Here is a 16,811-nt window from a genome sequence, read left to right as displayed (position 1 = left end):
CTACATCCTCGATTTTGGGCCACCCAAGATGACTGAGATTGTTTGACAGAAGTACAAACAAACCAGAGAATTGTTTCCTTTCTTGCAGAATGATATTGGATTCAGCCAGAACTTTTTCCACCGACACAGTAACAAAAAAATATGGAGAGGTCTGGATATGCGAGGCTACTCTTCACTGATTGATATGATGGACAACCTGGAGAACAAAATAGCACAGTACAGAACATCGAAAGGAACTCAGAGAGCTCTTGTGACTGACTGGCACTGAACAGGCTGGCTTGTATTTTAGCAGTTAGCTCGCCAGATACAGTAAGGTCCCTACCAAGAATAGTCAAGCCCTACTTTTCAGATTTATAAATGTCAGCTGTCTGTCAATGTAAAGTTAAACCCTTTAGCCTGAAAACAACAGCTCATAAACTGTATGAACTGTCACACTCTGATCCTGATTCCATTTACACTGAACTGCAGTATTGGCATGATAAAATACCCTAAAGTGGCCTTCCTAAATCAGTTAATTACTGCCTCCAACACTTCATGCCTCTCACCAGGTTGTTCTTGGTCTTGGCCACGTTGGGGTCATCGGGGCCCAGTTTGGTCTGGTAGATCTCCAGCGCTCTCATGTAGTAGTACTCGACCTCCTCGTACTTGCCCTGGTTCTGACACAGCAGGGCCAGGTTGTTCAGCTGCTTGGCCACATCTGGGTGGTCCTTGCCCAGCACCTGGGACATAACCAACAGAGAGGGAGGTTAAAACAACAGTCAGCACATCAAACAAAATGAGTTTTAGACAACAACTTGTGCGTTTCAATTGTGCCATTTGGTCAACAGCTCTTATCCTGTGTGAGAAACCATCACCAGCCTCTAACCAGGTGCTGGGAAATCTCTTGCTGTAGCTGATACACAGTCATTCTGCAGTTCCTCAACTAAACTCTGAGTGTGAAATTGCATAAGTAACTAGGAAACGTTGATATTTACTAACTGGTCTGTAATTGTTTTACTTCATTTATGGAATTTCCCTCAGTGTCAACCAGAGGTTGCTTTCACTGAATATTTTCTGTCATTAACATTTTTTTTTTTTTTAAGCAAAGCTATGTCTCAGGTGTCCCAATAGCTCACTTGGGTAGAGCATCTGTCCCATGTACTGAGGACATCAGTCCTCTGCAGCGGACCTGGTTCCACCCCCTTTCCTGTGTGCTCTTCAGCTGTCACCGTCAAAATAAAAGGCAAAAAGCCCCAAAATATTTTAAAAAGTAGGCCGTCTCATTATCCTCTCTCTAAAAAATGTAAATGAAAATGACTGGTATTAATAGAATATGTCATAATTTTAACGACCCTGTCCATCAAAATGACAAAAATGAGGTAGCACAACCTCTGTTAGAGTTAAATGTGTGACTCAGTTGAATCCTCATATCTCATATCTACTTTTCTAATTTTGGATTTCATGGAAAACAAACTTGTCTGCCAATATGTTGGCCAATGGACATCAATATAAGCAAACACGGGATTGTTCTAAGAACCAAAGAAAAGTTGACCCTTGGACTGATTGCTATGGTTTGTTTGCAATGTTGCTGACCTTGGAGTTTAGGTTGAAAAAAATTACATAGAAAAACTTGTATTTGCCATTGTAGACTCATAAATTTAGCTCCCAAACTCAGGAATTAATTCTTTAACTGGTCCTCAACCTTCAGTCTAGCCTGCATAACTTTGACCAGTGCCAGATGGGTGGACTATTGACCTGCATGATCAAATAAAACCAGTCCAGTGGACAAACCCACCAGCGCAGCAACAAACAGTATCACAGAAAACAATATCCTCCTGTCTGTACACAGTCAAAAACGCAGAACCATGAAAAAAAATCTTTAAAAGTGGACGTATTTGCTTTAATGTGGATATGAGAGAGGTGTAAGCTTTTTTTGTGTGCTGAGGAAGCTTGAAGCCATTAGAACCGAGTGTAGCTAGCGTGAAAGAGATGAAGAAGAATCATTAGAGACTAGATGGCTAGACCTAGAAAACTGCAGAGATGGTTTTATCTGAGTATGGCTGACCAGCAAAGAGAGGGAGATCAGAGAGAATGGAAAAAAAATGCAGAATAGAAGGGGGGAAGAAGAGACAGACTGAGACTTGGGAAGCGACAGGAAGGAAAAAGAGATTCAAAGAGGATGAAAAAGGACAGAATGTAAAAGAGAAAGGGAGATGAAGTCAGAGAAAGCTAGTACTTCTATTGAGAAATCACACTGGAGAGAGGTAGGATGGAGAAAAAACTGAGAAAGAGTGAAAAGGTGAAAAGTTAAAGTGCAGCAAAGATAAAAAGGGAAACCAAGAAGCTTATTGTTTGTCCTTTGGGGGATTTTTGGCTCAAGATTATGTCAGTATAAGTCTGTAGGAGGTCTGAGATCAGACTCCCTCCTGAGCGTTACAGGATCATCTCCCTCCCTGCTGGAGACTGACAGCCTCTCGGTGCCTGTGATCCACAGGATGGTGCAGAGCAATCCGAGCGGAGCCACCTACAGTATTCACTGAGTCCCGACCTCCCACGCCTCCTCCTCCACAGCACAACACATCTGACAGTTTTCCTGTAAACATTGTTAGCTGGAAAAAGGATTGCCATAAGCCACAGGCACCGGCAAACTCCGGGTCGCTGAGGGATTGATCATGTTTATTGACGGATGCTGTGCCTCCAGAATGCCAAAAGTGCTGCAGTCTGTGATGGTTTCGGGGAAGCTCTTAGAAACACCTCCTTCATCTAAAATTTAGAATGGGAGCTTCTACCTATGGGGCACTGACTGAATCCATATTTTACCTAAATATTTACTGAATATGGGACTTTTTGAGAAATTCAACATTTTGTTTCTATCCTTCCGTGACAGACATAAATATTTCAAAAAAGACATCAGTTCAAGGAGACAGTGAGCAGCAAGCAGAACTTCAGTTTGTTGCTTAAGGACAAGGGAGCAGAAAATTAAACTGGTGGAAAATGGTGGAAAAAGTACTGAAATTCTTGACTCAAGAAGAAGTATGGTTACATCTCTGAAATATTACTCAACTACAAGTAAAACTATCAGTTTTAAAACTACTTAAATAAAAGTACAAAGTATTCTTCTAAAAAACTATGACTACTAACATACAAGGTACTTTTTAACTGTGTTTATGTTTAATGCATTATCAATAGCAGGTATTAAATCAAAAGGGGGTTCTATTTCTCCAAATCTTCAGTCTAAATTACTCCCAACTCTCTGTTCTGCTCAGTGTCACAGTCACTTCTACAAACCTGTGATTGCTGCTGGTTTTCATTGAGCTGTTTGTGACTGGATAACCTTATATAGTTTACAAAAATGCAGATGAAAGGTAAGGATATTAATTTAAATCAGTAGTGAATTATGACATTAACAGTAGTGGGACAGATTACATAGATCAATGCATCCTGAAGTAGGATTAAAATTGCTAATTGAACAAATACTCATACAAGAACCCCAAAAAATGTCTTAATTACAAGAATAACTTCTTTCATTTAAATCATTATTATTGTTGCTTATATATTTTTTGTGTAAATTTGCTGTGTATCATTTCTATTTTGTTACTGCTATGCAACCAACATTAACTTGACTGTACATTATCTATTATCCTGTGGTATGGTAGGGGGTGATCTGGTGGGGAGGGTAGGAGGGGATTTGGGTGTAATGTAATGCTGTATGTCTTTGTCATGTTTAATAAGGAAGGAGGGAAGAATAGTTGTTACCCTGGTAGAAACTACAGGGATTCTATTCACAATAAACAATAACAGTTATAGGACTGCCAGTTTCTTCGCTTCATTAAGCACAGACTTGATTAAATATTTATTTAGTACTTCAAATTCGACAGAGAGTTTAATGCACTGTTCAGAAAGACAATAGCAGCAGTCTGTGCCTGATGTCTTTGACACATCCCAGAGGAAGTGTGGGATTTCATTGTTGTGTTTTATTTAAAGCAGCATTATGTAACTATTTTGCTTCAAAGTAGCAGCTTCAAAATTATTATGATGCTACGCAGTCTAGTATTAGGGTGAATGGTGCCTCTGTTATTCCCACTCTGTATGTCTGTTCTCACACTGTAACTTTGGTGGCTGGATCACAAAAAGCTTTAAGTCACTAAATAAGACACCACCAGCTGTCACTGATTTTAGTGAAACAGGATTATATTTTATGGAGAAAATGTCTTGTGGTTTCCTTCTGATGTCCTCCGGCTGCTTTGCCTCAACTCTATCTGACTGACAGAGTTTCCTGATGGACAGTGAAGTAGTCGTGTCTAGAAGGGAAGGGAAGTTCAGTCGTCGGCGAGAGCTTTGTAAAAATTTAAGACTGCAAGACAGATGCTGAGCTGGACTTTTGCTGTTGGACTAGTCTGTAATATTAGCTCCCTTGCTATATCTTGACTAGTTGCACTTGCTTGATATTTGGTTGTATTAGCAAAGAGGGCGACTTGCTAGTTTGTTATCATAAGTAATGCACTAATATCAAAAGCATATATACAGCTGTCTGTATGTACAACAGTGGTGAATAAGGCCGGGGGTTTCATATACTTTTGCTGATGTTACCTCATGTAATGAAAAGGCCAAAACCAACAAGCATCTCTCAATATTTTCAAACTAGCAGAGCATATCTGTGGAACAGACAAAACCGTTGGTTCCTACTGAAGTCATAAACCTAAACAACGTGTCAATAATTTCATTTTATAAAAAGGCTCAGTAATAATTCCATAAGCAGTCACTCTTATTCACTCCAAAAAAAATTACCTGACCAACTAACATTTCTATACAAGTTTTAAAGCTATCATAAAATCACCCCCAATTTGTCCTGGATGCTCACAAAACTCGCAAGCTGTGCTTTCCTCGGCTTCTATAAAAAAGGCAAAAACTGTAGGAAAAAAAGCTCTGCAGCAGCCACCTTGCACCGCCCTGCCTGTGCAGGAAAAACTCTGGCAAATCTTGCAGCTTAAGCGAGAGCATTATCATCCGAGTTTAAGTAGCACCAAAGAGAAAAAAAAAAGGAATCGCTCAGCTTAACCAAAGCTGACGCTTCATTCTCAGAGGAGTGAAGAAGAAGAACGAAGGAGGGTTTGTTCAAAGGCAAGAAGAGCTGAGGAGAGAGACAGAATAAAAAGTGTCTTCCACACTTTCAGGATTGCTGAGCAGCACCTTTGTAAGCATCAAACTAGAGGCAGGACTAAATAATGACAGGCTCCATGGGTATACATGCTGTCCCATGATACATGTCTTTGTACAATACAAAGCAAAGAGAAAATGGATCAGTATTGAAATGCCACATAACTTAGTCTCCTTTGACTAAGAACACGAGGTAAGAAACACAGCAATTATACTTCAGGTTTTCAGTCAGACACAAGATTCCTTTTATGTTTGTACAAACTGAAATTTCTTCATTATTCCAATGGCGTTATGTAAAATCTACCTATCTATCTTAATGGCCTTTGAATTAGAGCAACTGACATTCACATTCAGCAGATTGATTTTTAGAACACTGATTATATATAAATTATATTATATTATATTATATTATTATATATATCATATATAAAGCCCCTCTCCCTTCCCCCAAACAACCGCTCGTCCAATCACAGGTTAGCTTGTCAAGCTTTGGATTTTTCCACATGTTGGTGTGCATGTAACAAATGATTTGAAGCAGTATTTTTGTGGTCTTTAAGAATGTACTGGTGCACCAACAAGTCTGGGACAAAACCACTTGTAATATAAAGCTTCAGACTGTTTCAGCAGGCCTGGACAGCAACATGAACCTTCACTAGTCTGACCCAACCATCACCCAGAAGCTACAGCAAGTACACCTGCCGCCCCAGACCACCTGGGCCCACAGATCGCCCTGGTACATACACAGCATGGTCACCACACCAGGGAAAGTTTGAATAAAGTGCAGTAAACAGTGCAGCCCAAAGCTTATTTTTTATACAGTGATCTCATTAAGGAATAGCCTTCTCCTAAATATCAAGCAGTCACAAGGCAGAAGAATTTTTAAAAGTCAGGTCTAGGCTCATATCTATCCTGTCTTTCTCTCGCACATTGTGAAATACCTTTAGTGTTTTTTATTGCCTCTATTTAAGTGCTCTTACTGGTTTGGGGAATGTTCTTAAGACGTATGAATTGTGAAGAGAAGGAAGATATTAAAACAGATATTAGAAGTTCCTTTCTGTAGGCTCTTATTCACAATGTTTTTGGGTTATTTGTTGCTCATTGTTTTAGGGATTCTGTTAATGTAATGTGTGATTGTCTGTCCTGTTCACCTTCTATATCCAGGAATGAAATCAATCAGCCAACCAACCAACCTAGAACAACCCTACCCTATCTGTTTTGTTCAAGTTTAGTTTAAGTGTTTAAGTTATTTTCGTTTTCTTTTGTTGCTAGTCTTGTTTAAGCATCTGTATTGTATTTTTGGACATGCTCTGTTTCTTTTCCTTTCTTTAATTTATGCTATACTTAACTCAACATTGACTCTTTAAAATTTACCATCTATGATGTATCAGAAAACATCTGTGTGAAATGGTCAACCCATTGTTTCAAACAAGTATTTTCAGTGATAAATCTGTCACTATTACTGTTAGCTCAGCTGTGCTAAACTGGAAAGCATTAGAGAGCATTAAAACATGAGTGTTTATCCTTTTTTTCTGCTTCCGTTAAAATCAGTGACTCATGGGAACATTCTTGACTGCTTTGTAAAGAAGTGGGACATAGAGTTTGTCTGAAAGTCAAAATAAACTTTCGGTGCAAAAGTTTTAAGTCTAGTGAGGAAAAAAATGGCCATCTGTTAGAGAACAAGGAGAAACAGCTTTTTAATAAAGAAACAGCTGCTCAGTGTTGCAGCTTTCCTATCATTTGTTTAACTACTTATGAATCTGTTTTGTCATGGTGTTTGATGACCTCTGACCTACCTTTTCTCTGATCTCCAGCGCTCTCTTGCACAGAGGTTCTGCTTCCTTGTACTTTCCTCTCTTCCCGTACAGGACAGCCAGGTTATTGAGGGTGGCAGCGACCTGACGGGGACACAAACACATTAATCATTTCAAAGTATGTTTCAACCTTGCTGATGAGCCTCAATCATCGTCACCCATGTGCGTAGTGTGTGTGTGCAACCGCAAGACTCCAGCACCACAGCAGCATTGATCTGGTGAGAGAGTAATTAATGAGGAGGAAGAAGACGTGCGGAAACAGGAAGTGATTGTGGTGGGCTGTAATTTGATCCCAATCATGAATGATGAATCTCCAACATGTGCACTCAGGAGGAGGGAGACGACAGAGACGCCTGGAGGTCACCTCTGATCTCTGATTCAGACAGGCTCTGGTGGCCATGTGGACAGAGTGGGAGGAAAACGGAGGGAGAGAGGGCAGAGGGGTGAGGTGACTGCAGGAGGGGAAGCTCATTCAGAAAGATGATACACAGAGTGGAGCAGTGATAGAGAGACAGGGGTGTGAGAAAATAAAATCAGGGAAATGGAGAAAAGGGCAAAGGGAAAAAGCTACTGTGCTAACAAAACTTTATTCCTTAATATGATGTTTTTATTCAACAGGATTTACGTGGATCCTCACTTATCCTTCACAATCTATAGGAAAACACTAAAAGATTAAGATTAATGGTCACAGCCTCAAATATAAGAGTATCAGAGAATGATAATGATCTTGTGTTTCATACGCCCACAGATCAGATGATACAGCTGCAAAGACAGTGATGGATCTTTAGCCTCAGGTGTTCTGGTACCAGAAACACTTCTGAAATACTTCACTGTTTCTCAACCAGTGACAGGACTGCAGGGCACCAAGAAGAGTTTTTTTTCCTAATAAATGTTTATATATAGAGATTTTTTCTCATTAAAATCAGCCACAAACAAATAAAAAAAATGTTTCATATTAAACCAGTCACATACTGCTGTGAATGATAACAGTCCAATACACAATCAATATATCTGAAGCAAACACTTTTGGTCACAGTTCAGCCAGGCTCAGATTACAGGAGTTTTAAAATTCAATTCGATTTTGAATCCCAATTTTGTTGCACCACGCGCATAAGGAGAAGCTTCACAGATGTTCTTGTCTCTGATCTCAAACATGCACACACAGAAAGATTTGAAAATAATGGATCATCATCAATACAGCTTGTCTGTTCTTTATTGAGAACCGGAAGTGAGATTTTAAGTGTCGGTTTTAATATCTGTGTTTAAATATCTGCGGCTTCTGTCTCCTTGTTCCTGACTTGTCTTTCTCACTGGTTACGATGGTCCAATTCTGAAAGTGTTGACACAGATTTTAAGTCCAAAATATCAAACATGTTTGATAATCGTGGTGGCCCTGATGAGTCTGTGAGCAAGTCAGGTTTACGACCGGATCTGTTAACCCCTCACATTACACTTAACACCCAAGGTGCTGGACCAAATTTCTCCTCTGATTGTCAGGAAGCCTGATTCTGAGGTAAATCAGCCACAAACCCCTCTCATCTGGGCTCAGCTTTATGCACCTAAAACTGGTTATACATCGTACACTTTGAGCTGTCCCAGATGAAAAATGATCAACGTGAAAGACAGTTTGTGATATTTTTGGTTGTGGCTTGATGATGACCAAAGATTCAGTAGGTGTGGTCATCATAAAAGCTACATACATCAAACCTGATGTCGTACCCAGGTTCGTTAGATCCATGTGACACAGCGTGGCCAATAAATAAAATTCTAACATTGTTTAGGGTAGAGAGCAACTTAAAGTACATTTGTTCTGTCAGTCACACATTATATGGATGATTAAAGAAGTCCAGTGTCCAGTACTCAAAAACAATTGAGAGACACTAAATTATTAGGTGGCTGAAAGTGGTCTTTGTTACTTCCAAAACTAGTTTAGAAGTCCAAAAGGACAACACCAGTCCCATCCAGATCAGACAGGCTGATCCTCTCTGTTATCCCCCAGTGGAGTCCACAGGCAGACCCCACTTCTAGACTTGAGAGACGGATACTTCAAAGTGCTCTTTGGTGCGTAGGCAGAGACCACAATCAGAGGCGTCTTGCCTCTGACCCTGTTGGTCTCTGGGGAACTCTCCAACACAGTGGTGAGCAGAAAGGGGCTCTTAAATATTTCCATTCGTGCTGCTACCTCTCACCTGGGAAAGACTACAGCCATTGCAGGATTTTGCTTCAATAAGATGAGTTTAGTCCAACAACTCCACATTTCACATAAACATAAACCCAGGCCAGGAGTCACCCAAGCCCCCAACAAGGGTGCCACAAATTTGATATAGTGGCTAAACTGTGTAATGAAAACTTTATGCACAGCAGCCCAAAAAGACTTTGTTGTAAAATGGTGTATGAAATATTTTGAGTGTCACAAATCCTGCAAAATGACTTTCACTTTTTTTTTTTTAGATCGGATTCATTTGGTCCGATAACATTTGAGAAATCTACAAGAGCTGCATGATTAGATCATTTTATCCCTATTCAATTGAAGTGGAGGGCTAAAGAGGAAGTTAGCCAGCTTGGCCAGTGAAAATCTCTACTGCACTTGCTCTGTGGGACAGACAATGAGAAAACATTTGGATAATTTTACTCAGAAATCAGCTTCATGCACCACTGAGCAGATTTCATACAAAAGAACGAAGGCTCGCCTCCAACGCTGTATCAAATTCTTACTTAATACATCCATGGAGTCACCATGCCAAGGCCTAAATGGCAAAACTCCAGACCACCCAATGAGATATTATGTGAAGACAATGTACGCATGTTGGTGCATCAGCGATGCAGACCTAAGTCCAGCAAGTTCAAACTTGAATTCAAGATAATGTTTCTCAATGAATACCTGGCTCTCATAAATTTGAAACCAACTCAAGAAGAGAACCCGTTCTCAATACAGAACATTCCAGAACAGGGCAAAGTGCAAAAGAGAGTAGAAGAGACTGAGAGGATCAGAAATAGGAGAATGAAGAAGAAGAGATCAAGACACAAAGACCTGGATTTAAAATGACAAATATGATGAGATCAAAAGACAGTGAATCAGTGTTTGGCTAAATTGATGCCAAAACTATGATTTTCTGATGACAAAAAACAGTGAAAAAAAAAATCAGTCCCTTGTGGACAAGAAGGATCAGGGCCTGGTGGCAGGATGAGAAGCTGGAGGTGGGAGGGGAGGAGTGGGGAGGGGCTAACCTCAGTTTCACAGAGCGGAGAGTGACGGACGTCCAGACAGTGGAGACACAGGCCTGCTGGGGTTAACACAGTTAGTCGACCTGCTGCATGTTTACAGTCACACTGACAGACAGAGGTTAATATGTCTGAGAACAGCCCTCAGTCAATCATCTATTAAATCTACTGTGACTGTCCTGGACCGCAGTCACGATCTTGGACAAATACACGATCAGGGGTGTTTGGGAAAAGCTGTCTTCAGAAGTGTAATTTAAAATGTATAAGGTATGTGGCCTGAACACAGCCAACACTTCCTAAGAAGCCTTAGGGTGTCGTGTAGTGCCGTCTTCCACTGGAAAAGAATTAAAACTTTATATCTGCTCTTCAGAAGCTGTTTTGTTCTAAAATGGTGAAATCTCAGAAGTTACTTGGCATCTGGGTGATACATGTAAACAACAAGATTCTAACACCTTTTCCAAAGACAAATTCAAGCACTTTTAAAGAACTTTCAAGGTTCATTTAGAAACTTTTCCAGTGGTAAATTCTATACTTATATACATATATATGAATATAAATGATTATTTAATTTTTTATCACATTAAATCTGATGTTAAGGTGGTAACTATAGATAACACCTGACTAGTTTTATTTCTTATTGTAAAAGGTGCACTAAAAGTCAGAGAATAATTAATTATGAAAGTAATGCAAATATTTCAAGCAGTTCAAAGCACTTTATCCAAAATCCAAGCACTTTTTAAAGCTTGGAAACACTACATTAAAATTCAAGGGTTTCAAGGATTTCCAGCCCCTGTATGAATCCTGAGACAAATACCTAGTCCAACTCTATTTTCTTTCTTTTTCTTTTTCTTTTAATTTTAGTCTGGTCAGGTCAGTTTCAAGCCAGTTTCTTATAATCACCTTCCTGCCAGCTGTGAGTAGACTTTTGACCAAGTAATTATCTCCCTTCAGCATCACTTTACTTATATTACCCAGGTATAAAATAGAGCAGTTCTTGGAGATTATATATCCTAATACATAATTCAATACTAAATTCACTCGATCCCAAAATGGCTCTATTTTTGGACAACTCCAGCGGAAGTCTGCATGATTTGCATCTGTATGGCCACATTGCCCCCAGCAGGTGTGCTGCCTTAGAAGTAATTTGAATAAGATTTTCAAATTAAATTCTCCTCATTTATATGAACTTATGGATATCTGTAGCATTACAAGGATGATGCCATTCTTCTTCTGAAATCGTGATGTTGAATTAATTTTCCCACTTCAGCAGTTTTAGCATGACATTCTATTAAACTATAATTAAGTCTAGAAATAAGCATTGAATATAATTTCTACTGCTGACTTCTTTTATTCTCGTGCAATCCTCTTTATTTATTTGTGGTAATATTCTCTTCATTGACTATTATCTAAACAAGTTGTGATTCTTAAGTGCAAATCTGTCCTTCAAATTTTGAAAACATCTGAGGTCAGTAACAGAACAAAATACAGTCACTTTTTTTAATTCACTCTTTGAATGTTGAATCATACATCCCTGCTTCAAATTCAATGTCCAAGGCCAATCAAGTTGTCTTGTAAGAATGTCCAAACATATTTTCTGGCTGTAAGCCAGTTAAAGCTCCTGTAATTTACAAAAGGTTTAAGGTGTTTAACTTGTATCTAGGAGCACCACTTAACAACTCTGAAACTCATTGGTCATTGGAGTCTTTAATAATGATAAATGCCTCAAAACTGTAATTCGAACACTGCTCTGGCTGCACTTTTATTGCGGCTGTCTGTGTTGTTATATGTGTTACCTAAAGGGAGCAGGGTAAAGTATGTCTAAATCGATTTTATTGATCCCTGAGTGGCAACTGGGACATTGCTGTGGCCAAAAATAGGTGTAGAGCAAAGAGCAAAGGGTAATAACAGTGAAAAATAAAATGAAAATAAAATGATGGAGGATAGCTCAGTCTAACAAGCTACAGAAGTCTTATTTTCTTTGCCATTAACTAGTCTTACTCAGGTTAGGTTTATTACACTACAGCCAGGGATCCACTGTGAGAGATCTGTATATTAAAGAGACAGTTTGATATATTTGGGAGATACATTTATTGACTTTCTTTCCAAGAGTGCAATGAGAAGATCAATACCAATCTCATGTCTGTATGGTAAATATGAAGCTGCAGTCAGCAGCCCATTAGCTTAGCTTAACATAAAGACAGGAAACAAGGGGAAATGTTGAGCCCAGCTATAAATTCATAACAAACTCATCCAACCAGCACATAACCCTTCATAAAACCACAACTTGTCATTTTTAATCTTTGTATTTATTTACCTAAATAAAGAAGAAAGGGTTAATTGTTGCAACAACAATTAATGATTATGATGAACTGAGAACACAACTCAAAAATCAAATCCAAACAGTGATCAAAAATATATTTTTAAAAAATCCCTGAATATTTTCCAACAGTTTAGTGCAAGAAAAACAGAGTACAAGGGAATAACTTTGATGTAAAGATATACTCACAGCTGGATGGTCCCTTCCCAGAGTCTTCTCCCTGATGGCCAGAGCATCATTCAGTAGGTTGGCTGCCTCCTTGTATTTGTTCTGATCCCTGACAGACAGAAACTAACATAGTCAGACAGAAATACACAAGACAAAGATGGACGCAATAACAGACAGGCACACAAAGAAAAGAAACATAAACTATGCTAACAATTTCCACCAACAGCTCATTATTTTCAGGTGACAAGGTCCAAATAGCTTTGCAGCAGTTCCCACAGTCGACGCAGCCTCTCATTCCTTCAGGGTAACAAAACCAAAAAACTGCATTGACTATTCAACTGATAAGATTTGTGGAAGTAAAAAACATGAGATCCATGCCTGTAAAATACTTGTCCAGCTCTTCTGTGTGTCCTTCTTTTGTTCTTTTCTTGTTGAGGGGGAAAATTAACGCTTCCCCACTTCTCTCACTGTACTGTAAATCTTTGGTTGTGTCTGCTATGTTTGTTATGCTCCACTTCTGATGTAGAAAGGCATCCAGCTATCGTTTGGAGGTCCTATAGACGCCTGTCACACAGCGCCTTGGGCGTTGTTACCACACATGCCTCCATGTTGTGTGGGTGACAAAAAGACAAACAGCCTAAACATTATCAGATTTTTCTCTCTGGAAAAAAGCCAGTTTTTTGTAGGATCTAACGAACATTCCTTTCATTGATAACTACCAATCATGGATACTAGCAAACACTGCCCCAGCATTCACTAAGAAGCTTCTACCCCATTCTGAAACCTGGGAGGGCTTGTAAAACAGTTTAGAGTGACTGGGACTTTAAAGATTTACAAGCTAGTGAAGACTTTTGTTTTCCTGGTTCTGCCAGTGTGATGTAAGAAACAGAAGCATTTGAATATTAGCCCTAACACTGACGGTAGTTGTAAAATTTTAAAGCTGCCCTCCAGACATGTAGAAAATACTTCATGTTCAATATTTTGTTTCAACATGATTTTCCCACATAAAAAGTTAAATAAAGACTGAAAAGGGGCTGGAAGCACATCTACTCTTTCCAACTCCTTGAGAAATTCTGAATCTGGCCTTGGAACTCTGCTCATCACTGCTGCTTGCACTAACTTGACCAGTGAAAGACCAGGGCTCATCAAGATGACTACCGGCTACTTCCGACACACATGATACATATGGAATACATTAAAATGTATATTTTCCACCACATTAGTGATAGATGACACATTCTGATCCTCAGTCAGACCCAGACTCAGATGAGGTGTCTGCTGTCCACTAAAATCAATGAGTATTCGACTTATCAGAATGATAAGTGCAGTTAGCATCTTTTATTTGTATTTGTTGTTTATTAGCTTATAACTGGTAGTGGCTGAGATAGTTAATGCTAACTTTTGTGCTTGGTAATGAAAGTCCGCAGGTCACAAGGCATATCATTTTTTGAGGGGCATAAGGCCAAACTGGGGGGGCATGGAAGCCATGGCTGTGGTGGCCAATGTGATATTCCTGCCCTGGCCAGGACCCTATTTTGGGAACCACTGCTACAGATGAAAGACATAATAGACCAACCTGTAGACAAGGGCTAAGATGTTGAGCATGGTGGCCACATCTGGGTGGTCATGTCCAGAGGTCTTCTCCAGGTCTTCCAGGGCCTGTTTGCAGAGGGGCACAGCCACCTCGTACCGGCCCTGGGAGGCGTACTGGATCACCAGGTTGTGGAGGGTCCTCAGACGGGCCGGGATCTCATAACCTCCCTGCTGGGCAGCGGCAGCTGCAGCACTGTGACTCGGCTGGACTGGAGACACACAGAGCAAAGAAGAAGTCAGAAAAGATCAGATATCAGGACACAAACCTCTGTGCTTCTGACCATTTCATTACACAAAATGACAGCTTTTCTCCTGCTTTGTTTTAAAATCCTCTGAAACCATTAGTTATTTGAGTTCTTATAAATGGGTCAAAGCTGAAACCACAACAAACAAACACTAGCTGGCGGTTAACATATGCCGAACAAACAAGATTATTCACACATAAACAATGTCCTCATTCTGCTATGATGCACACAGCAAATGTGCTGGCTTCTCTGTGTTTCTTTTAACGGGGTCAGGAGGATATGACTGGAATGTCTCTCATGACATGCAGTCTGTCTGTCTGTCTCTGTGTAAGTGTATGTGTGTGTGTGTAAAAATGTATAAATGTGTGTGTGAGCGAGAGGTCAGGAAACCACCTGATTGGGTTTCTTATGAAAGGCAGGCAGCTCTATATTTACTCTGAAGCAGAGCTGGTAGGGTTTGGAGAGGAAACCGCCCACAGCAGTAATAACACCGACCACAGTGAAGTGTCCGGACCCTGAGTGGTACCAGGTGTTCAGAACCACAGCAGCCTGGCTTTAACTACACTCACACACACGGCAGACTGAGTAAGATGTTGACAGCACAACAAGAAGGGACAAAAATGTGACATCTTCACTAGGGCTGGGACGATCACCGATTAAATCATATATTGGCGATTGGAAGGTTGCCAGGCGATTTGCTGTTTATCAAGGCGATTTTGAAAAAAAAAAAAACGGCGCTCTACTGTGCATTAAGACATGTTTCTGGAGGAAAAACATGACTGTTAGAGAAGCCCCGTTTACAAACAGACCTACAATCCACATTCTCTCTTCTCTCCTCTCCTCTCCTCTCAGCACAGGGTACACTGTCAGCCCTGTGACAGCGACAGGGCGCATCTCTTTGATTCGAACTGACACAGCCCGTTTGCTCATGCTTCGGGGTCGTTCAACAGAGTAGGCTAATTGCAAGTAAATATTGTTTTAATGTGTAACTACTGAAATGTTCACACAAGGGCTTTCATAAATTCCTACAGTGTTGCGGCACTGCCGCCTTTGCAGGTTAAAAGTTAATGACAGCGACTTGAAGTGAGGAGGAGCAACACGTCTCCGGCTTGTCAGCGCAGCGGTGTCGCTCACTTTTGCATGTGATGCAAAACATTAAAAATAACGTCATTCAGTGTTTCCCCTACCATTCTGTTGGCGGGGCGGGCCGCCACCCCCCCTGAAGAAAGGTGAAAATTTAGGCGCCCCCCACTTTGCGCACGATATGATGCTAAATCAAAAAGTGCGAAAAGTGACAACCGCGCCAAAGAGCATCCCATTGCATGACAAATTTCAGTCACCATGTCAAAGAGGAAGGCCAGTGATCCCAAACAGGGATCAATTACATCCTTCTTTAAAAAAACACCTGCTGCATCAACCTCGGTGACGGAGAACGACGGTGAGAGGGCAGAGCAAGGTGTGGAGAGGGCGGGTGGGACAGCAGCTGAAAAACACCGCACATCTGGATGGGACCCAGATTGGGCTGCTGACCCCAAGTACAAGGCTTGGCTGTACAAGACGGATTTAGGTGAATTTCTAATAATAACGTTAGAGTTACATTAGTATGCCGCTAGATGAAAAATGTCTCCTATCGTCCTCCTATTGGCGTGTGTGCTTTTGACTCTGATGTGCGCGCTTGTTGTCTGTTTCTCTGTACACTGTCGGGTGCTATTTACATTTTACACTTTTCATTCAAATAAACTAGCTGCCACAGATGTTTATTTTCATGTATGAGACATACATTTATCTTCCGAAATGAAGCTATCCAGCCCGTGTTTAATCTACAAAAAGCTGCAGGTACAGTAATCGGCTCTTGTTCTTCTACCGGTATGACGGTGAAGTTTTGACCGCAGGTCACCTCAGCAGACCCGGGCTAGGCTGCTCCGCCGCTCCGCTACAGGTGCGGCTGGTCTGGACTTCTCCCACCATGTCAGAACAAATGTGCAAACAAGCGTTATTTGGATAAACTCGCGGCACAATGGGGAACTAAACGGCTACTTTCTCACACGAAAAAGCTTTAAAACCTGATTTTCCTGGCGCTATAGCGGAATTTAAAACACAGTTACGGCGGTTTTAAGTTAGCTATAGCGAGGGGAGGTTCGCTTCCTGTTTATAAAATAAAAGCGCAAATTCTATCCTTATGGTTTTCTTTATAGTAAAAGACAACGGGTGTTTTATTTTTGTGAAAATGACCAGAGGTGCGTTACGGCTGGCTTGGGTAGCGCCGATTTAAAAAGCAAAACTTTAAACAGCTGTTATGTAGGAGCTTGTATGATCCTT

General features: G+C 40.5%; 1 protein-coding gene across 3 annotated transcripts in view; it reads right to left on the bottom strand.

Annotated features, from left to right (window-relative positions):
- The window catches only part of klc1a (kinesin light chain 1a), a 67,750-nt gene that overhangs the window by 28,874 nt on the left and 22,065 nt on the right, over positions 1 to 16,811 (bottom strand). For all 3 annotated transcript variants that reach the window (XM_084743024.1, XM_084743025.1, XM_084743026.1), the window contains exons 5-8: positions 14,231 to 14,456; positions 12,676 to 12,763; positions 6,930 to 7,031; positions 546 to 719 (exon numbers count right to left, since the gene is read on the bottom strand). In XM_084743024.1, coding sequence (XP_084599150.1) covers positions 546 to 719; positions 6,930 to 7,031; positions 12,676 to 12,763; positions 14,231 to 14,456 — 590 coding nt within the window. The remainder of the gene's footprint in view (positions 1 to 545; positions 720 to 6,929; positions 7,032 to 12,675; positions 12,764 to 14,230; positions 14,457 to 16,811) is intronic.

The sequence above is a fragment of the Lutjanus erythropterus genome, chromosome 18 (genome assembly GCF_056507025.1).
Source record: "Lutjanus erythropterus isolate fLutEry1 chromosome 18, fLutEry1.hap2, whole genome shotgun sequence".
NCBI classification, from domain to species: domain Eukaryota; kingdom Metazoa; phylum Chordata; class Actinopteri; order Lutjaniformes; family Lutjanidae; genus Lutjanus; species Lutjanus erythropterus.
Note: the sequence above shows the minus strand (reverse complement) of the source record. Positions and strands in the feature narration are given on the sequence as shown.